At 39.4% G+C, this 22,540-nt stretch overlaps 1 protein-coding gene across 3 annotated transcripts in view; it reads left to right on the top strand.

Moving 5' to 3' along the window:
• Window positions 1-22,540, top strand: part of LOC150091330 (four and a half LIM domains protein 2-like) — a 437,588-nt gene that overhangs the window by 97,441 nt on the left and 317,607 nt on the right. The window contains exon 1 of one of the 3 annotated variants that reach the window (XM_090375193.1): window positions 11,746-11,888. The exons of the other annotated variants lie outside the window; for them this stretch is intronic. Within the exon in view, the coding sequence (XP_090231319.1) occupies window positions 11,842-11,888 (47 nt within the window). The 5' untranslated portion in view covers window positions 11,746-11,841. Of the gene's footprint in view, window positions 1-11,745; window positions 11,889-22,540 lie in introns of those variants that run through there. 3 annotated transcript variants of the gene reach the window in all.

Raw genomic sequence — 22,540 nt, 5'->3', positions numbered from 1 at the left:
GCAATCTTGTGAATCATTTTCCACAACGGTATGCATTACATTCGTTTATTTGGAATAGCTCGGTAATCAGAATTTTGGTGCAAGATGCCACAAGATACTGATAGCAACACCGCCAAAATAAACACTGCTCCGCAGGAAACAGCAGGCAGTATTCTATTGGAAACTGTGCAACTTGAGTATACAGTGGAAACGAACTCTGCATCCAAGCGGAAAAATAATAAAAAAACAGGTCGTTGAACAGAGCGACAGAGACACAAGAAGCCAGCAAGGGACGAGAGGAAGTCAGAACATCCTCTGCTCTCAAGCAGAAAATACCAACAAGTAAAGCAGGACGAAAACAGAGTCGCTATATCCGACTCTCTCAGAGGGGACGGAACTGGAAAAAACCCTCTCCCTCAGAACAACGTTAAAGAACCTCCTGAAAGATACCAGCAACAGAATAACTACTGGACTTCGAGGAAAAGTGTCCATCTGGACAAAGCTGGAGACAGTCCTATTACAAACCAATCTAGAGTGCGAAACAGCTAAAGCGAAACTGGATGCCCTCCAATCCATGGGAGCAGACCAAATGCCACAGCGCGCTCCCTCGTATGCGCAAGCGCTGAGGACCCGACCGATTGCTGACCCAACTCCAACTGCGACTACAGCGATGAAACGCAGGGCCTTCCTGCCAACACCACATTTGGTAATAGTGCGTCCGACCTGCACAGACCCAGCGAGCAGGTCAAAAATTTAGTGGTCACAAAGTTGGCAGACGACTTCAGAGATAACAAAATAAAATCGGTAAGTAAGACTCGAAACGTAGGGATTATCATTGAGACTCAAACAAAAGAGGACGCAACAAAAATCCTACAAAATGAGAAGATTCAAACACTCGGACTTTAAGCCCTACAACCTAGATGCAAAGGACCTAGCATAAGGATATGTGTATATGTAATGGGCGGCACTTAGAACGTCTGTTCAACTCCGCCTCGTGTCTCTGTGAAGAACAGTATCACTACAAATGGGCCAGATATGATATGTGTGTGACGTAGGTTTGTGTGTATTGTGTGTGTATTCTGTTGTTATGTTCTGGCCACTTGGCTTCAGTCACCTGGACAGATGATTCTGGGTACTCGTCCACACCACGGGAAAGTGGGCCAGTTCCAGTAGAGCACGTAATGCCTCAAAAGAGACTCTGACCCACCTGATGTTGCCAAAAGGTGGGCCAGATTCCTCCGGGGGCTCATTCCAGAGGAGAAAAAAAGGAGCGAGAGAGAAGGAAAAAAAAATAATAATAAATAAATAAAAAAATAATAATAATAAAAAAAGAAAAGAAAATAATAATAATGATAATAATAAAATAAACAACCCGTGGTGCTGGTTTAAAAAAAAAAAAGTATATATAACCTCGACAATGATCTGACACCAACTGCTCTCCAGGAGGAGCTGTATCACAGAAACCTCCAGCACGCACATCCGGAAGAAGAAGAACCCGCCAACTTGAGCATTCCCAAATTCAAGACGAAAGCCAGAACAGGAACAGGAAATACTTACCACTGGGTCGTGGAGTTGTCACCAGCGGCCTGCGGCACGCTTAGCCAGACCGACAGTGTTTATAAACTGAGGCGGTCACCGCTTTAGGGAGCACGTAGCTGTCCCTAAGTATTTCAGATGTTGCCGGTTTGGGCATACCACTTTGGGCACTCTCTTGAGCGGATCTTTCTTTCCAAACTCCTGGGGAGGAGAAGCTTGCCTTTCCTTGCCTCCCCAATTTTCTCACTGTAGTGGGGCACGGGCATGCCTCACTACCTGCAGGGACTATCTACTCTGTCGGCCCCTTATTTCCAACTTCTTCCCCCCAGTCTTCATCCTTCCCCCAAACTTTTGTCTTGCACAGCGTTTAGCCCTACATTTCAAAATCAAAAGAGAACATCAAAATTCTTGCCCGAACCTATTTGGTTTTTAAAACTCACTTTCACCGCACAGCCCCACGTCGCATACTATTAATACTAACTTGCTAAGTATCACTAATATCAACCTCGATTTATTTATTATAATTATTATTTTATTTATTTTTTTTTTATTTTATTTTATTTTTTGGTCCTAGCCACTGAAATCCCAGGAAAGTAAGTGGCAAGACCAGCCAGAGTACAAATATTGGTAACACCCGGCCGGCCGGCCTCCCTGTGGCAGGTATTGGTAACGTCGGGTCTCACTAGGGGCCCGGCGGCTAACAGGCTGGATGAACAATGGGCACAACAAACTACACAGTACATATCCCACACACTTTTAAATCTCTGGCTTGTCCGATACAGAGAACATACGCGGAGATGGGAGAAATCCTAGGTGCCGTCAGACCCCAAACATACCTAATAATACCTGTGCCCAAACTCAACCCACTTGTGGCCACGACTTCAACACGTGTCCGAATAAAGACAAGCCGCCGACCTGTGTAAATTGCGAATTCCATAAACTACCAGCAGAGCACTCAATTAGGGACAGCGAATGTCCAGTGGACTGTAAAGCAAAGAGCACTTTCCAAATGATACTAGATTATGGCCACACGCCCTGAATCCTATAACATCAACAGGATAAAATTCATAATCTTATAGGCCAGGGGGTTACCCCCTGGCCTATAAGATAGTGCAGGATACCAGAGAAACACCCTGGGCCTGCATACTGATTCGGAATCCAAATATAACAGCAAGAAAACTAACCAACTACTGCACATCTTGGGCTGCATGTGCCCATATTATCACGCCCCTGGGTGAATTTTATGCGGTATCGTTATACTGTCACCCAGGTAAAGATATACTACCAGTAACCAGATATCTGAGGAGCCTCCAGACAGACTTCCCAAACAGTAAGATTGTCGTGGGGCGGATGTGAATTGCACGTCCCCAGAGTGTTCAGCGAGACCACGGATAGGCGTGGAGTACAGAATGGGCAACGACTTGAAGATTACTTAGCGAATAGTCCGTACACAGTCCTCAACCGACAAAACAATCTGGCAACATTCTTTAGTTCGATGGAGGGAAACCACAATCGATGTCGCTCTGGCTACCAGATCTCTCGCTGGCCACCTAACATCGTGGACCGTCCAAGAAAGCTGGACCACGTCGGACCACAGGGCCATCACGTTTGAGCTCCAACGCTCCCTTAGTCAACACCAAGCAGTGAGGCAGGCACAGCCGAGATATGCCATAGAGAAGGCTGATTGGCCACTCTTCCAAGCCACACTGACCACAGCAGCCCAATCGCTGAACATCATCGGACTCAGCCCGGATCAGCACCAGATGACGGTCGCTGGTCTCATCACTGAAGTTGCCAACACCTCTATTAAAAAGAAAAACCCAACTCCAGGGGCTGTACCCTGGTAGTCTCCAGAGCTACAGAGGCTTAGGCAGGAGGTGCACAGGAGAAGGAAACTCTTCCAGCGGGCAAGGCGCTCCCAGCCGGCAGTGGAAGTGGAGGCACTAAGACAGAACTTCCGAGACGCAAGGAACCTGTACACTGCAACAATACACCGGCGTAAGATGCGCAGTTGGGAACACCTTGTTTCTACCACTTGGAATGATAACCCCTGGAGTGTTATCACAAAGGCCCACACATCCAAATTTAAATTAACACCAAAATTATTGCCCGCCCCATTAGGCCCTCTAGAACTTGTCATTTTAGCGTACAACCCCATGGTCATTTCGGCGAACAAACCCCACATACTATCTCTTAATAGCGATCTTTCAATAATACCACCGCTATTGTTTTTTTTTTTATTTTTTAGGACCCAACCGTTGAAATTCCAGGAAATTAGGCGGCGGGACCTGCCAGAGTATAATAAATTTCAAGGTACACCTGACCAGCCTCCTCGTTGGCACAGTACGGATAACGTCGGGTCCCATCAGGGGCTCGACGGCCAATAGGCCAGAAGAACAATGGGCACAACATACAACACAAAACATGATCCACACACTTAAATCTCTGGTCTTGACAGAGTACTGTCCCTCGATACAGCGAACACTCGCGGAGATGGGAGAAATTCCTGGTGCCGTTTGACCCTCAACATATTTTGTAAAGACAACTGTTTCCTACGAAGCGATAGTGATGGCTCATATGCTTCGACGGGAAGGGGGTTGTAGGCCGCACTACTGCGCACACAGTACATCAATTGCATTATTAAAAGAAATATACTAAATGTTAGTTTGTTATTTTGGTTTTTAGGAGCATTAGCAACTAAGGCCATATTGCTCCGGGGATATGCGGTGGTCATCCCTGACTTTTCCGCATCCTCCGTATTTGGTGGGCACGGGCTCGAACCCCGGTCTAATCAAGAAGCGTGTGCTACGTACTGCTGCTCCTGCCCACCTGGCTACGGAGGCGCCTAAATATACTAAATATTTTGGTATTTTCTCTTGCACAAAAACACACGATCCCATAACCATCAATATTTATGAAGGCTCGTATAAGTTAGGAATTTTATTTACATCATAAATTAGTGTATCTCCATAAGGATAACCAGTATATAAATATTACCTTTATTTTCATATAATTTAACCATGTGAATTTGTGAAAGTTGACAACATTTTGGAGGGATGCAGGATGTGCAACAAACGCCAGACGACTGCCATTCGACGTGCTTGCATTAGCTGGTCCGGATGCCACCTATAGAGTTACAAATAGGTTTTGTTCAGTGGATTATCTAACGGCCGGCCTACGAAAATCGTTTTAAAGCTCTATCCGCGAAATATAACGAATACTGGATCTTGCCATGATAACATTATAATCTCAAAAGACAACTTATACTGCATGATAGAGTTAGTTAGTTAGTTAGTTGGTTGGTTTTTAGGAGCATTAGCAACTAAGGCCATATTGCTCCGGGAAATGCGGTGGTCATTCTCTGACCTTTCCTCATCCTCCGTATTTGGTGGTGACGGGCTCGAACCCCGGTCTAATCAAGAAGTGTGTGCTATGCACTGCTGCTCCTTCCCACCTGGCTACGGAGGCGGCACACTCTGCATGATAGAAGAGATGGGTGAAACGCCAGAGCTGCTCTAGAAGGCTCCAATGAGGAAAATGCTGGTAATGCATCGGGAGACGAGCTATATATAACTAATTCAATAGTTGAGCTGTCCTTATCAGAAAATACTGCTTTATTTTCTGATAAGGACAGCTCAGTCCTTATCAGAAAATAAACGCTCTCTGTCCACAGTTTTAAAATTCCAGAAAAAAGAATCACTAATTAAGTGTATCTATGTTTACTGGCCGTATTAATATATAAATCCCTGGAAAATATATAAGGCTATGTAAATACAGAAAGTATGGTTTATAACTGTATTTTAGAATTGTACTTTTTTTAAAATAGTTATTTTGTGGTTTGTGGCGCGCTGACGATTTTGTCCATGCACTATCTGTTCAGTGAGCCCAAGTTCATACGTAATGCACCTTCATGTGTTCACAGCACATGACTGAAAAGGTCTTTTCCAACAGTCTGAGATCGGCTAACAACAAGGGTCTCTAATATCCTAGACTTGATTCTCACCAAAAATTCAAATTCCATCCAAAATTTTACAGTGCAGAAACCAATAGCAGTTGACACGAACCATGGTGTCACGTCTATAATTTAGAAGACCACTTCGCAAACAGAGAAACGAGAGATGTTATCATTTCTTTGCATAATGATGATATGTACAGCATTTAGAATATTTTTTAGTTCTGGTGACAACAAACAGAACTTCCAGAAAGGGCAACTAAATTAGTAAGGGAATACTAATCAGTGTCCATGTGAAAAACGGCTTAAAGGTGCAGCTACAAAGCTTGCTAACTAGACGTCTTAGAAGGGGATCAGTTAGAAATATACACTAAGTGAACACTTAATTATGACCACCTACCTAATACTTCGTATGTCCTCCTAATGCCCTCAGTACAGCAGCTATCCGACGTGGCATTGATTCAACAAGATGTCGGAAGCGTACTGGGGGTATGGCCAACCAAGCTGTGTGTAATGCGCCCAGCAATGCAGGTATGGAGGTGATTGGTGTATCCAGACGCCTGATATGCCTTTCCATAGTGTCCCACATGTGCTCTATGGGATTGATATCTGGGGGAGTTCGGAACTGTTCCTGAAACCATTACTGCACAAGTGCCCGATGGCTCAGCGCATTGTCATCTTGGAAGACATCAACGCCATTCGGGAAAAAGTGTTAAATAACGGGGTGTTCACAGTCAGCAAGCAGTTGACGATAGCGGAGACCACTGATACGTTGTTCCACATGCACCAGAGGTCCAAGTTCCTGCCAGAGAAACATTCCCCACAGCATACAACCGCCTCCACCGTTTCGCATTTTTGACACCATGCATGATGGATGAAGAGCCTCATGTTGTTGGCGCCAAATCCGTACACGACCATCCACGGTGTGGAGTAAATAACGTGACTCTCCGACCAGCACACCTGGTTCCAGTCTTCTAACGTCCAACTTGCATGCTCTTTGCACCACGCGAGTCTTTTATGCCGATGAACCTTGATTAGGGTCTTCTGCTGGTATAGCCCATACACCTCAAAATATCTGGCATTTTTTTTGCTGGGTTGGCCCATGTTGTATTGAATGGTTAACTCTTCAACGGTGCTGCGCCTGTTCCCGTCGTCGAACCCGCCGCTCAACATCTAACATCAACCTTTCGCTGACCTTTGTAGTTTTGCCGTCGGGTCGTTGTTTGACCATTTTGACGACAGTCCTGGTACACTAACTACGGGGGCTCTCGAACACCCCATCAGTTCAGCCGTTTGGGAAATCGAGGCACCAGCTCGTCGAGCACCCACAATCTGTCTTTTATCAAAGTCCGACAAATCTTTCCTCTTACCCATTACGCTCGGAATTTTACTACCTACTGAACCACTGACACTTTATCTATGCTACGTAGGTCGACTAACTGCGCACTCTTACCTCACGTGGTCAACTTGTCGCATTCAGTTTTCATAGAGGTGGTCATAATTCAGTGATAACTCAGTGTATAAAGACCTTGAAGAGAATCAGCAAAATTAACAAGAAAGGTATGTTTACTCTGGCAGAATTCAGAAGAACCAGGAAGAAAATATACAAAATTTTTGGGAGTAAAGGTTGGATTAATGAATAAGAATTTTTTTTCCTTTTTGGAAAATGCAAAAAACCGCTGTTCACGTGTTTACTGCGCGAAGATGAAAATCTGTTCTAATATTCTAATACCCGAGTCGCTCCTCTGCCCAATATGACACACTGCATTCTCCTGAATAGGCTTTCCATCAACGAAACAGACCACAGCAGATAGTCTTCCATTCTTCCTGCAAAACCGTCACTAGTGATCAGTAGAGCTCCCGATATGGAACATACTGATCTGGCCCTCACTACACTTTTATCCCATTGGTCTTCCAGGGTATAAACCGATAATCTGCGCAGGGCCATTAAAACCCTTGCATATTCATGTCCATAGCATTCCCGAATAGAACTAACGCTATAGAAATGAGGTGTTATCCAGTTGAACACGGGTTCTCTAACAAAGAACTGCCAAATCCTATGGAGAATGGAAATATCCAAAATTCTAAGATACCGGTAAGTGTCGAGATTCATGATTCTCTGCACAAAATTAGAGTTCTAAGCCAGACCACGAGAAACAGCCTCACAACACCTCCTCCGACTTTCATTGTTTGCACAATGCACTCCGGCAGCAGATTTTTTCCAAGCATCCGCCAAACCAGCCTATCTGGTTGGAAGAGGGTTTAAAAGATTTTCACTCCACTTCTCATTAAACCAATTAAAACTATGTGAAGTTCCGCTTATTCGCTGCCGCTCTCGAATGAAAGCTGAGGTTGTGTGTTCGTTTATACCTTAACCTCTGTTTCTTTTCCTTTCTTTTTTTATCTGGGAACAATTTCCAACAATGTCTTAAATTTAATATGCATCCCTGAAAATCGTTCAGGGTACCCTTTAATCAGCTGGAGTGCGCCCCCGTGGTACGTTATAATGCGTTCATCATTTCTTGCTAAAATCATTAACGGTTGCCTTTGGATGGAGTAGCTGTCAGTACTTGTGCTAATCAACAAACCAGCAATGTGACATCCGCCAGTAACAGTCCTCTCTAAATATAACAAAAAAAAAAAAAAAAAAAAAAAAAAAAAACACGCCTATATAATCTGTCCGTTTCATCTAATAGTTTGTATAGTTCTTCCTTGAACCTATCTAAGCTACCTCTCTACAACAGAACATGGAAGTTTGTTTCAACGATCAATTACCCGGCTGGCTAAAGACAAATTTCTGCATATCTATCCTGCAATTATTCTTCCTCAATTTTAATATATGTCCCCTCATGTATGTAGTCTGAGCAAGAGAAATCATTTCATTCGCACTGAGCTTACTCAATCCATTCAAAGTCTTAAACACCTCAATCAGATCCCCCTCTCTCCTGAGGGTGTAATTTGCAGAAGTGAAGTCTTTCCTCGTAAGACACCCTTTTATTCGTCTCACTAATCTCGTTGCTTTTCTTTGCACCCGTTCCAACAGAACCACATTCTTTCTAAAAGAAGGCATCCAGACCAGTATGCAGAACTCAAGATGAGAGTCTAACCATTGCCTTATACAGCGGCATAATCTCCTACTTCTCCCTTCTGGTAAAATTCTTCAATATCATTGACAAACCCTATGAGCTGTCCTTGGTAGCCTGTTTGCACAGCTGCTCAGAGAACTCTATATCTGACTGCGCAATTATCCCCAAGCACTTTTCATTCTCGACTACTGAGTGTGGTACCACGCAATTGGTACGCTGATCTCAGATTACTGTTACTTTTATGCAGTATCATACATTTTCCAATGCTAAACAAGAATGATTTCTCTTGCTCAGACTAAATATATTACCACTTATCAGCAGATCTGATAATTTTTCTGGATTTTATTGCTATAGCATATGCTGATTACTGTCATTAACCACCCTGCCAACTTTCGTGTCATCTGCAAACTTAAACGTTAAGTCTGATATGCCTTCTTCAATATTATTAATATAGAAAACAATGGGCCCCGCACAGAACTCTGGATGAACCAACATTAGTCCAAGAAGAACAGTTTCCACTGGCAACCGCTCTGTCTTCTATCACTCAACCACCCCTTTGATCCATAGGAATAACTTTCCCTTAATGCCACACTGCTCCAAGTTATACAGCAGCCTTGTGCACAGCAACAGTATCAAAAGGTTGTTGTTTTTTTTTTTAATCTAAATACTGTATATGTCAAAATTATTTTTTTTAAAATCCATTTCCTTTATTACTTTATTCAAAGTATCTAATCAGATTAGTCAGACAACATCGCCCCTTAACAAATTCATGTTGTGACTGCAGTATAACTGCATTCCTGTCTGGATGGCACTGCATTACTTCTTTAGCCAGCGACTATTATTATCTTCGAAACAAAAGTCAAGCTAACAGGTTTGTAATTGGAGAAATATTTATCGCAACAACCTTTGATTGTAACTGTTAAAAGGTTAAATAGTGTTGCCCTTTCCCTTCACGGCCAAAAGGCCAGAGGTTACTGGCCTTTTGGCCGTTCTAAGTACTCATTTCAACCTCTGATCCTCAAATTGTGAACTGAAAATACATTCGCACTGGTATTGGGTGAGTGACCAACTCAAGTTCCAGTTAAACAGTGAAAGTTAAAATCCGCCATTATAAGACATTTTGATTTACTGTCCTACTCTATTGCCTGTACAGTTGGTTCTTGATATTCTCCGACTAGCTGCTGAAATTCGTTCATTTTATTCAAATTCCTTGCATTATTACATAAACAGGTTACATTTTATTTTTTACATTTTACTACCATGATGCATCCCTTACAGCTACTTAACTCTTCCCCCTCTCATCTGTAGCTTTTGGCAGTTATTGTGCTTATTTCATGGTTCCTTTCCAGTATGGTCTCTTTCTAGACTTTGTTGCAGTAGCATACCTTGATTACTATCAATAACCACCCTGTCAACTTTCGTATCATCTGCAAACTGAAACATTAACTTCGCGGTTGCACACAAGTGCCTCCAAGGAGCATGAATGTATATCCTCGATCCATGTACATCTTTTATCCAACTTAGTCATCAATCTTGTATCTTCCAGACGCCAAATCCGTACACGACCTTTAAGGGGCTCACCTAATTACACTCCGATCTTTAATTATCATACGGATTCAAGTGATGGTTTTTTTTTTTTTTTTTTTTTTTTGGACCAGTATGATAGTAGTAATAAAGATCCTGCACCCACTCTGTGAAAAAAAAAAAAAAATTCTATCTTTACTAAAGAAAGACCTTCCACCAACTAGTGCACGCCAGACTGAGAAAAATAACCTCTCCTCCCTCCCATACGCCTTGCAGGGTTCTTCTTGTCTACAGGTAATCGAAAGGCTCTCAATCGACAATGCCCTCATACATCCCCTTCTACAGTGCCTGCGCAGAATTGCAGATAGTAATATTTTAACTTACCTCGCGACATTTTTCCAGCGTTAAACATGACCTCATTTTTCTTGACCAATTCCTCAACTCGTTTTTGATTTATGACATTAGTAGTAACAAATTTTTAACAACATGGTAGTAACAAGGAGACAAAGTTCTCTTCAATTCAATAGTTCAATATCTAAACTATTATAATATTCATGCAACAGTACTCAATGCAATGCATTACTGCTTTTGAAAATCAATTCTCAGTAACAGAACATTAGTTCTGATGAACTTTATACCAACAAATAACTGAGTTGCCATACGCACAAATACCATCTTTTAAATGGAAAGATTTGTAAAAGAGTAATTGGAACTAGTGAGATGAATGGCAGTTGAGGTTGCCGATACAGACAGTGAAGATTGTTTAAATTTCAGTATAGATGAGAAATTACAGTGTTATATTTCTGAGGTGGCTTAAGAAGTTTGCGATGTGTTTGAGATAATTTCTGTTATCATGAAACTGAAGTATCGTAGGATCGCGACATGAATTAGGAAGTAACATGATTAATGCCGTGGTTTTTTTAACATTCTTAAAGACGTAGAGTGAAAAAGTTTCCGAATATTGGCGGTTAAAGAAATGGAAAAAATGTGCAACAACTTCGAGATTAAGTAAATGAAAAATGTAGGGAAAAATTCCTGTAAGAAAAATCAAAACGAAGTTTGAATTGAAGTAAAGCTGTCCACTAAGGAAAAATACATTATGAAAAAAAAATCTACACAGTTACCAGCTAAAAATAAAGAAAACATTTATACTTAAATATCTAGTTTGAAATTAAATAAAAAGGTGGGATGGCGTAATTGGAATTCTTACTAATAAGATGAAACCATAAGCGAAAACAAAAAAAAAAATTAAACAAAATATGCATTGTTGCTTTCAATCCGCCATCATATAAAATGAGGATTTTAATGAAACGAAACATTAAAAAATGCTTTCAATAAAGAATTAATCGAGCAGTACCAAAGCAGAAGAGGGTTCCAACAGGTCTTGCCAAAAGTGTTGGGAACCCCACAAATCACGGCCATCACCGAGAGTGATGATATCACTAGGTTAATTCCCAAAATTTCTCGCGTGCCGACTATTTTAAGTCCCATTGTCACCGACCGTCATTCTGGTGACGGAGAAGGTTCAGTTTCATCAACATAGTCAGCTGATCCGCTAGTACAACTTGCATCATCCTCTCCCGTCGCACATGGCGAGAGGAAAGATTGACGAACGCCTTCACTTCTAGCTTTCTGCTAGCGGGCGGGCGCATGCACTGAAAGAGCAGAACCGGTAGCGTAATGCTGCATGTGCGTCTTCGTCTCACTCACTCACTCCAAACCAGGTGCTGTAAGTCGTAGGTAGAAATTTTCGCAGCTTCGTAAATGGCCTCTGTGGTGAAGGACGCGGGACGTCGACGGAAGACCAATCCGTAAGTCTGTCTGAATGTTGTATTGTTTTGGGGTGACAGGCATAACAAATGCTATTTTTATCTCTCCCGCTAATGAAATTGGCCATGAATCGGATGAAACTGCGATTCTGCTCAACTGCTAAAAGAAATCATGCAGTGGTAGAAGTGAAAGAATGTGTAGGCAATGTTTCAGTACAGTAGATTAACGCGTGAGGGTAATTGGATACTTATTTTAAATGAAATATAGGTATTAATGTCATTTAATTGTCAACTAATTTGTACCAGAGTCAATTTACGCATGGCATTTTCATTAGGTGTACAAAAATAATACATTATCAAATATAAGTCAATAATACTTTTGCAATAATTATGTGCTGTGGTTAAAACAAAATCTACTTAATGAATATTCCCGAAAATAGCTTTGCAGGCTAGATGCATTATTAAAATCAGTATAAACAGTTAGAGAGGAAGAGGTTGGCATGCTGTTTAGTTTGATTTTGATACTTAATTTAAATGAAGACTGAAGACTAATTCTTACGTTAATGATGCAAAATGAATTACTTCTTTAATCTTTTTATTTCTATGAAAAATAACGTTTCTCCATTTGACTTTTTCCTAACTGTAGCGGTTTTATAAATTTTACATAGTTTTACGGATATTTGCACTGTAAATGTCAGTCAAAATAACGGCCATCCATACTAGACACATTATGTATATTATAACGTGACTAGTGTATATCATAACTGGCCTGCCATATTTACTTTAATACATTCCACCGAATTAACTTTCTTTCAATTAATATAAGATCCTTTAGTTCATCCCATTCACTACGCGCTTAAGCCGTACAATAACTATTTATGTATAAAATTTAATTATAAAATCAATGTTATTTAGAAATTAATTTAAAGGAATAAAGAACCAGTTCCAATACAGGATGCTAAAGTTTCACTTATGAATGTTCAATTAAGAATCACTAAAATTAGTTAAACTAGGTATGTAATGAATCTCAGAAATCTAATTGCAATGAAGTTGTTCATATACGACATCGTTGACAAGTCGATCAAAAGGATGTCAGTAGACAAAACCATCTGACAGTAAATTGTGACCGGAATAAAGCCAATCATGTGGGTTCCCTACAACTTTATCCAAAACGTCGACTGTTTTCAAAACTAATATGGATATCCAAGAGCTTAATGCAGTAGATTCCCCTCTTTGTATCACTTAAGAAACTAACACTGTTTGCTGATTTCGGAAAAAAAAGATCTTAAAAATGTTTTGTTGCATCCAATCATAATTATAATTTAAAGCCTTAAACGTTTATCTCGATTTTTCCGGCTATAAGTAGATCACGCCGTGAAAGTCAATTACGTAGATACCTACCTACCTTCTGTGTAGCAGTGACAGTTTTCACAGGTGAACGTATATATGATGTACCAATAGATAACGCATCCACAAAACCGTTATTTCCGTTACAAATACTTATAAACATACAACACATGGAACGTACTTGAGACTATGACTGCCACATTTCTTATCCATTAAGAAGAGATGCTAAAGCGTTGTCAAAATCCAAATATCTGAATAAATATTTTAATTTTGAGAAACATGCAGATTTTCCCGAATGAGAATTCCTGCGACATATACCACCAAATGCCATGAAACTTATTAGAATACGCTTACCTTCAGTAAACTTCACAGAAACAGTCTGGAGAAATTAAATTTAGTGACCTGGGCAAAAGAAATGGGTTAAGATAATGTCGCATATGTTTCAAAATTCGGAGTAGGACATCGGTCGTGACCGGGTGTGTGCGCGCGCGCGCGCGAGCACGCACTTTCAGCTTTGCTTATGAGTTTGAATTAAGAAAAACGCCGAACGTACTGGTGTTTTCTGAAAGGAATTCAAGTGTTCGTCACCTGCGTGATATCTTATAAATCTCATATTACAACGCTTATGATAAATAATAGTTCAATATATTATTATTATCTTAAGTGTTATAATAATAGTCCCATCTACTTCATACAATCTCAGGTATATCCAGTGAGTTTTCTGTTTGTATTTCTAAACATTTGTTATGGAGCACGTAGGTAACGTAAAATTATGCTGGAAACTTTGTATCTGATTGAAAAAGTAGTATAAAACATAAATCTTGCGGCTAACGTTTAAATACTATAATGCTTCAAGCGAAAAATAGTTATACTTATTTTTTGAAGTATTAACTGAAAAGAAGGAACAACATTAACAAGCCATAATACGAAATTCTCGACGATATGCTTATTCAGTTATGATGATGAAGTATTTGCATTGAAAAGTTAAACAAAGACAAACTGCTGAAATGTCCAACTATTTTTCATGAAAATTAACACTGAATCTTCAATTTAATTTCAATACTCAGTATAAATGATAATATTAAATTCCCGCAATTCTTTTCAAGGACCCTGTATAAGTAATTTTACATGGAAATTACGAATAGCCCATTAAAATGGGTTTCTATGCATTTCTATATGCAACTTACCGAATCTATAAAAAGGCGGAGATTACTAATAATTTGGAAGTTACCATTTTGCAAAAGTGAAAGTGGCTATTTCACCAAACGGCGAGTGTTCATTTGTGATAAATCACCATATAGATTCTCTAAGGACTGTAGAAAAACTTGGAGCAGTGCGAGGGAATTACAATCTTGTATGCACTACAGTTTTGCCAAGTGGTCATTTATCAGTATGGAGTTATTCACGCGTCATACCAGAATCCATGTGATGCACCAAAATACTTGTGAATCACCATCGTTGTAAACTCTTCTGACCTCACCGTGGTCGTTTCGGAACGAATATTTTTTTTAAGTTGGGTAGCGTTCTTGCGAGCTGATTCTTTCTTATATTTTGTGACTTCGAGAAAATGGTGGTTTGTATTCCATCCACTAATACTAATGTGTTATTTGGAATCCTAATTCCGCTAACATCTCTGTCTCTTTCTCTCGTATCGCTTCATGCCATATTCGTTTGATTAAAGATGAAAATCTTGATACTATATTATACTAGAAAAAATCCCATAAATCAAGCAGATTTACAGTTCCAGGTGAATATTCCACGATATTCACGTTATTTGCATTGAAAAGTTAAACAAAGACAAACTGCTGAAATGTCCAACTATTTTTCACGAAAAATAGTTGGTTAGTACACGAAAAACATGATTTTTCGTGTACTAACATTTCGTGTATTAAATAGTTAGTACACGAAAAACATGAAAGAACTAAAGAAGTGGTATGCTTCGAATCAGAGAATCGCCTGGTGAAGTAGCGAATAATCTTGTGTATGGCGCTCTATTTGAGCTGAACTGAGGGATTTCTTATTCTGTTGATGGGGTACTAAAGAAACACTTTTCTTTGGATTTGCGATATTTCTGACATATTTAATCTACAAACAAGAGTCTAAACTGCCGGTGATAATTGACATTGAGTATTGAAGTAATTCTAATATACACCGATGAACCAAAACATTATGACCAGCGATCGTTATGCAAATCAAATCAAAGCAACCGCAGGTGAACTACAGGGCGTGAGAGGGTCGGGACACCGTATAAAAAACGCCTGATACTGAGCTCCGTTAATCAGTGTTACTGTTGTTCTTCAGATAGGAAAGGCAGTGGACTTATGAGAGTTTGACAAAGGCCAAATTGAAATGGCCAGACGACTGGGTCAGAGCATATAAAAAAAAAAAAAAAAAAAAAAAAAAAACCTCAAATTATTATATTTAGGCCACCCGAATAATTAAATTCATCTGCCGTGCTGTGTCTTATGTCTGTTAATTGCGTGTGTTCTATAGTCGATTTGTCTGTTTGCTGGACGAAAAATCCCAGTTTCTGGGTAAAAAACCTTGCTATCTACGCCTGAGACCGACTAACTCAGCCACAGAGTGAAAAATGCCCATTAAAGTTCCTCGCGTCATCGACGGGATTCGAACCCAGGGCTTTTCCACCCGGTGTGGGGAGGACGGTGACGATACCACTGTGCTACCGCGCAGACGGTCAGAGCATATCCGAAACGGCACGGTTGGAGGGATGCTCACAGTCAGCCGTGGTTAGTACTTACCAAAAGTGGTCCGAGGAGCGAAAACCCACGAACCGCCGGCGAGGTGTTGGACGACCACGGCTCATCGATGCTCGAGGTGAGCGAAGGCTCTCCAGGATGGTACGTAGTAACAAAAGAGCGACTGGCGCAACTGGACGGTAATTGGAATGATTGTGACGGGAGTAATGTGTCACAACACACAGTACATCGAACACCACTGAAAATGGGGCTGCACAACCGCAGGCCGCTCCGAGTGCCCACAGTTTACCTGCGACAGTGCCTACAATAAGCATGCGAGCATTGAAACTGAACCTTGAGTGATTGGAAGAAGATCGTCTGGTCCGATGGATCACGTTTCCTGTTGCACCATGTGGACAGCCGGGTACGCGTGCGTCGTTTACCTGGATGCACAGTGGGACGAAAACAAGCCGGTGGCGACGGCGGTGTCATGTTTTGGGCGATGTTCTGCTGAGATAACCTGGGTCCAGTCATCCATGTGCGGGGCACTCTGACGTCTACCACCTACTAAACATCATTGCTGACCAGGTACACCCTTTCATGGCAACGGTCTTCTCCTCTGGCGGTGACGTCTTTTAGCAGGATAATACGCCATGCCACACTGCCCGGATTGTTCGAGACTGGTTCGCGGAACATGAGGAAGACTTCCAGGTATTGCTCTGGCCTCATATTCTCCTGAGATCAATCCCATTGAGAATCTGTGGTTGGTATTGGAACAGCAACTCCGATCTGCGGCGTCTCAACCACGGACCTTACAGGAGTTAAACGATCTGCTGAGAACCAGATACCACAAGGCACATTTAGAAATCTTGTAGCGTCCATGCCTCGCCGGGTACGAGCTGTTTTGGCTGTATGTGGAGGACCAATATCATATTAGGTAGGTGGTCATAATGTTTTGGCTCATTGGTGTATATATATTTTTTTTTTCGACAAAACTTTAATACTAATCCTTAATTTCTAATTAAAACAAACGGTTAAGCAAGGGGTTTATTAGTTTTGTAATTCGTTTGCTCCTTCACTGAGTAAACAAGAATCTGTTTTAAACAAAAGTTACCAAAATTGAAAATAAGTCTGTCGGAAAGGTTACCAAACAGTGCTCATTCGCATTTAATATTCAGCACTTTATTTTCATCTGGATTCAAAGCAATGAACAAGGTGTTTGCGAAATTTAGAACCCAAGAAAGTACCTAAAATGCAAACTCAAAATTTATTGAACATATCGTACAAACTCAGTCCTGTTAAGAGGAAAAGACACGGGAAACAAGATCGACTCTACTGAAAATTATATCTTAAGTAAATATTTAGCTACTCAAATGGTATAACTGGTCATACGGATGAATCTAACAACTTCCTTAATTAGTATTATTAGTGGCAAATAATGCAAGAAAGCAAGCTTATATAGCCTTAAAAACCACATAGCCTGTCCATCCCCTTCAATACTGCCTAGGTGTTCATTGAATTTATTCAAATTACCGACTTCCATAACAACAGATGGAAGTTTGTTCCGATTTAACGCTGATTCTCAGAAGCCGTAATGATGGTTCGCCAAAAATATTTAGTTATTTCATGAAATTTAGTTATTTTCATGAAATAGTACTCAGAAGTTTGGTAATTAGCACTAAAATACTCAGTCAGCTCATTGGCCAGGTATAGAATCAAAAGCTGTTAGTTTTATAGAAAATTCCGTGACACTGGCATATAGAAATTATTTTATTTACATTTAGTATAGACTATTTTTATGTCCAGAAACTTCTTCAGATACCGCGTACAATACTTTAAGATGCGTTCTTCACCGTTTCAATTTCCAGTACGTTATATTTTCAAAGGTTAGTGCTTCGAGGGGTCAAGAAATATACTTGTACAATACAGTATATCAGTGGTCTTCAAACATTCAATATCTAAGGAACCCTTGTCTCTAAATATTATTTCTGTGGAATCCTACTCAGTTAAGTGTTTCTAGGTATATAAAATGACTTAATTTTTAGAATCATAATATGTACTTTACTAAAACAATTATTATTATAATGGTGAGGAGAAGTAGAAAAGGTCTATATAGCGACAACAGCTGCATAAAAAACAACTAGAAACAATAGTATAAAAATTAATCCTTCGATAAATTTATTCAATATAATAATAATTGACAATATAAATACAAAATCAATAAATAACGATTATATGTCCTACTGGAAACTAAAATTTTTATTATCATCTAAAATTAGTAATTGGTCGTTGTTCGCGACATACTGAAATTAATGGCTTACATTTGTTTCCAAAGATCGTCAAAATTTAGAGTTACTGAGGTTATTTCCAAACGCTTTTCTGGTTCGGCATCTAATTTGTTTCTGTACTTGTACAAGTGGAAAAGGATCTTTCGTAACGAAAGGCAAAAGAATTTCTATTGGTCGGTTAGAAATGTCCGGGTATTCTGCTTTTAATTTCATATCAGTTGCTTGCTTGCTTGCTTGCTTGCTTGCTCTCTCTCTCTCTCTCTCTCTCTCTCTCTCTCTCCCCCCCCTTCAGTGGAGAATCAGTCTCGTGGAACCTAGTTTGAATTTTGAATATCACTGCGGTATACAATAAAGAGTTATTATTCTAATAAATGGTCGCAGGCAATGTACTTTTCTGGCCTAGTTCGCAGTTTAAATTTGGTTATTCAAAATCAACTTCACAAAGGGCGTCAAAAAACTATATTTATTGCAAATCTCATTCATATGAATCGCTTTCTTTCTCATAAAAAAAAGGACACCTGATTGTCCATTCATGTCACTCGATGGAGGATAAAGACTGATTTTAATGATAGCCAAAATTTTGATAAATTGGAGTTAGAAAAACGATGCTGCAAGGAAACAAAAGGTTTATAAGTGTAGCTATTCTAATGTTCCTTTCATTCATCATATGAATATTCTCCACGCTTACCATCAACAACATCGATTCTGCTAATATCGTAAAAAAAAAAAAAAAAAAAAAAGTAGCTTCGATAAAGCAGGTAGTATGCTCAATTCCTTCATAGTCATTATAAAAACATTCAACAAAAGTATTATCCACTTTCGGAGTGGGAAAAAAGCATATTCAGTGAAATTGTATGCACCAAAACGTTTCAGCATTCATGTGTACCGCTAGGCCACAGATTTAATTATCCGATGGAACGCTCCACCAAGTCATTTTTATTAAATGGATATCATCATTACATACGATAATATAAAACAATAAAATTTTCTGTTTATAATCATGGACGACCACACAGATTGAGGAATTTATAGTATAATACAAGAACAGCATCGTATTTAGCAATAAGGTGAAATAGAACCATGGTCAATTCCAACGCGAGGTTAATTTTCGCCAAACCAAAACGCTTGCCACGTCAGTCACCTTTCTTTATTATAGAAACTTTTTTTTTAATAAGAAAAAAATATATATATTTTGACGGAGACAATTTAGACAAGAAAAGAATCGAAAAAAAGCTATTTTTAAGGAAGTAGTTAACCTATTAAAAGACTAAATATATTCGTTTGATGTGCTCCCAGAATTCATTAAATTTGTTCAAATTACTTTAACTATACCGGTGGCAACCCGCACAGCCAAAAGGCATTTTCAAGCGTTCACTGTCTCTCAAGATTTACAAGGTTAACAATGGACAATACAATCTCGTTATAATATTATTATTATACACACACCGTCAATACTGATGAAGTTTCAGCCAAATTCATCCCGGCAAAACGAGAGCCGAAGACATACGCTTTCGTTAAAATGCCAGTTAGTTTATTTATTTATTCATTCATTCATGAAAACAATTTACAAAAAGTTTTTACATATTATGAAACAACACAGAGGCCAATTAATTTTGCACTTTGTTACTAATAAAACTGTTACTGCTGAATGTTACTTTTGACAGTGGGATCATTCACAAGCCAAGTTAAATGCAACACATCTGGCGTGTTTTTATTTTATTCTAATAAAATCAAAAAGGCGTAATGCACGATAACAGCATGTTGCGATGATGACAGTGAAAAATTCTTACTGTACAAAGGGAAATTCCAACTTGTTCATAAAGTTCTCTAGACTTTCTTCCATATTATACTTTCATTGTTACGATAACCATCATTCCTCAATACGTGAAAGTCATGGCGCACTATGGCCAAAGCAGCTCATGCGCCACTAAGCATCAAATCAAACGTCACTAAATGGAAAGGGTCTTGGTTCGGATCTCGTCTCGTCGGAAGGATTGTCATTGAGATTTTTTTTTTTTTTTTTTTTTTACAACGTGGCTGTGTTAGTCTCAGGCGAATGTTTCATGGTTTTATCTCCAGACAGTTGGTTTTTTTCGTCTAGCAAATAGACAAACCGACCGAAGAATACCAGCCATTACATACAACATAACGCGCAGTTGCTTAATATGAAGCTCTTCAACTTGATATTTTCAGATTGCAGGAGGGAAAGTAATCAAAAAAATTTCTTTAAGCAGTTATTTATTGTAAACCTTTTCTACTGTCATTTTAATTCACTCTTTTATTCGTTACCAGACCTACTGATTAATGTATTAGATTCTCTTCGTTGTTAATTGAATTACTCTCTCTAAAACCAAACTATGATGTACACTAATACAGAACTAAGATATACAGTTCATTACCAGTTAGTAATTATATGGGTCTTTAACCATTATAATTACTTCTGTCGGCCCTCGCTGTAGCACAGTGGATATAATCACTATCCAAACCCCTTACCCAATGGAAAACGCACGAGTTCCAATCCCGTAAACGTCGAAAGAAATTTATGGGCTTTTTATTTCACAACGTCACTGAGTTAAATCAGTCTCAGCCAATGGTTGCGTGATTTTTCTTTCTCCCAGAAACTCCGATTTTTCGTATAGCAAATAGGCAAATCGACCACAGAATACTCAATTTACAGACAACACACTGACGCCTCACAATCAGTTGCTTTGCCGTTTAACACGCACTCTACTTCTGATGAAGGTTATATGTACTTTTTTTGTTCTTTTATTCTTCTCTTCTTTATTGTTATTTGATTTTTAGGAGCATTAGCAACTAAGGCCATATTGCTCCGGGAATATGCGGTGATCATTCCCTGACCTTTCCGCATCCTCCGTATTTGGAGGTGACGGGCTCGAACACCGGTCTAATCAAGAAAGCGTGTGCTACGCACTGCTGCTCCTTCCCCCACCTGGCTACGGAGGCGCCTTTATTGTTGGGCTATTATGCTGTTTCCTTCCTTGGACCAGTATTATTGTACATTTTGGCCTATTCCCTCTTTATACTGCCTCTCTTCAGATTGGCAAGTAACTGGTGAAAATAACGTCCTTAATATTAATTACCAGTCAAACAAAACAAGAAACGCCATGTTCTGATCTCTTTTCTATTTACTTTTTATTTTTCTTTATTTTATTTTTTTTAAATAATATACTCCTAGGAAAAGGTTTCATAAATTGATAGTTTTTGTTTAAACGCGTTTACAAACGAGTTTAAAGAAACTACGCTTATGAAACCTACTCTAAAAATGCTTTTTGTTCATAAACAGTTTTCAGTAGTCACTGCAGAGAATCTTTTATTTGGATTAAGACTCACTATGTATGTTCAAATAACAAAGATTTTCCATCAGATCACTGAATTAAGTTATTTTAGGTTAACGTAAAGACAAATACCACCATGAGGTGCTAGAGTATTCTAAGCCGAACTACGTATGTTCTGAAAGTTGGATTGTGTGTTTGAGAAACCGGAATTTACAGACGGGTGAAAACTATCCGACCTTTGCTGAGATCGCATAACTCCGTATGGAACGTAAACTTGAAAAAGCTATTTCAAACAGCAACAAGTTCAAAGCTAAATGAGCTTAAGAAACAAGTCATAACGGACGAAGCCAAAAGGCTTACTGCATAAGATCACTTGCATATTTTATTAGTAAGACGTACTTATCACCTGATCCTGGGGGGAAGGTTTCCTAACCTATGCAACGAACTGTAACAAATGAACACATCATAATTGTAAATCTTAATACAAAATAAACCTGGCTCACGAACTATCACCACTGTATGAAAATATGAAAATACTGAATTAAAATTCGGTCAGGGAGGGAGGAAGGGACTTGTATAGGGTTTCTTTCCCCTCAACAAAATGGCCAAGTTATTCGTTCGGGCAAGGTAGCACAGTTTCAACTCCCGGAAACTCGTATTTTCGTCAAACAAACAGGCAAACCAACTGCAGAAAGCATGATGTTACAAACTTCTCATAATCCTTAGTTGCCTTAGCGCTTAATATTCACCTAAACTGCCCTGGAATTCCTCTCTATAGAATTCACTGAATTCCACAGAGGAATTCGGTAAACTGAATCTTATACAAAAATCAGTTTACTCTCACAGTAATCGAAAAGAAATTTGGCAAGTTTCAGTCAGAATGTTTCAGCTAAAACTTGTGCAATGAAGATGACTGAATCACCAAGATACCAAAATTCGACGAAGGGCTAAGACGTTGGATTGGAACAATGTTCAAAGTAGTAAAGCAGTAAGCTGATGCGCTTAGATTATTAGTGCTTTGCCACTTTGAACATTATGTTCAAATTACTCTTTATGATAATTACAAA

This window comes from Mastigoproctus giganteus, chromosome 1 (assembly GCF_048544385.1).
Source record: "Mastigoproctus giganteus isolate SK-2022 chromosome 1, ASM4854438v1, whole genome shotgun sequence".
NCBI lineage: Eukaryota > Metazoa > Arthropoda > Arachnida > Uropygi > Thelyphonidae > Mastigoproctus > Mastigoproctus giganteus.
The sequence above is the reverse complement of the archived record's forward strand: the minus strand, read 5'-3'. Positions and strand labels throughout refer to the sequence as shown.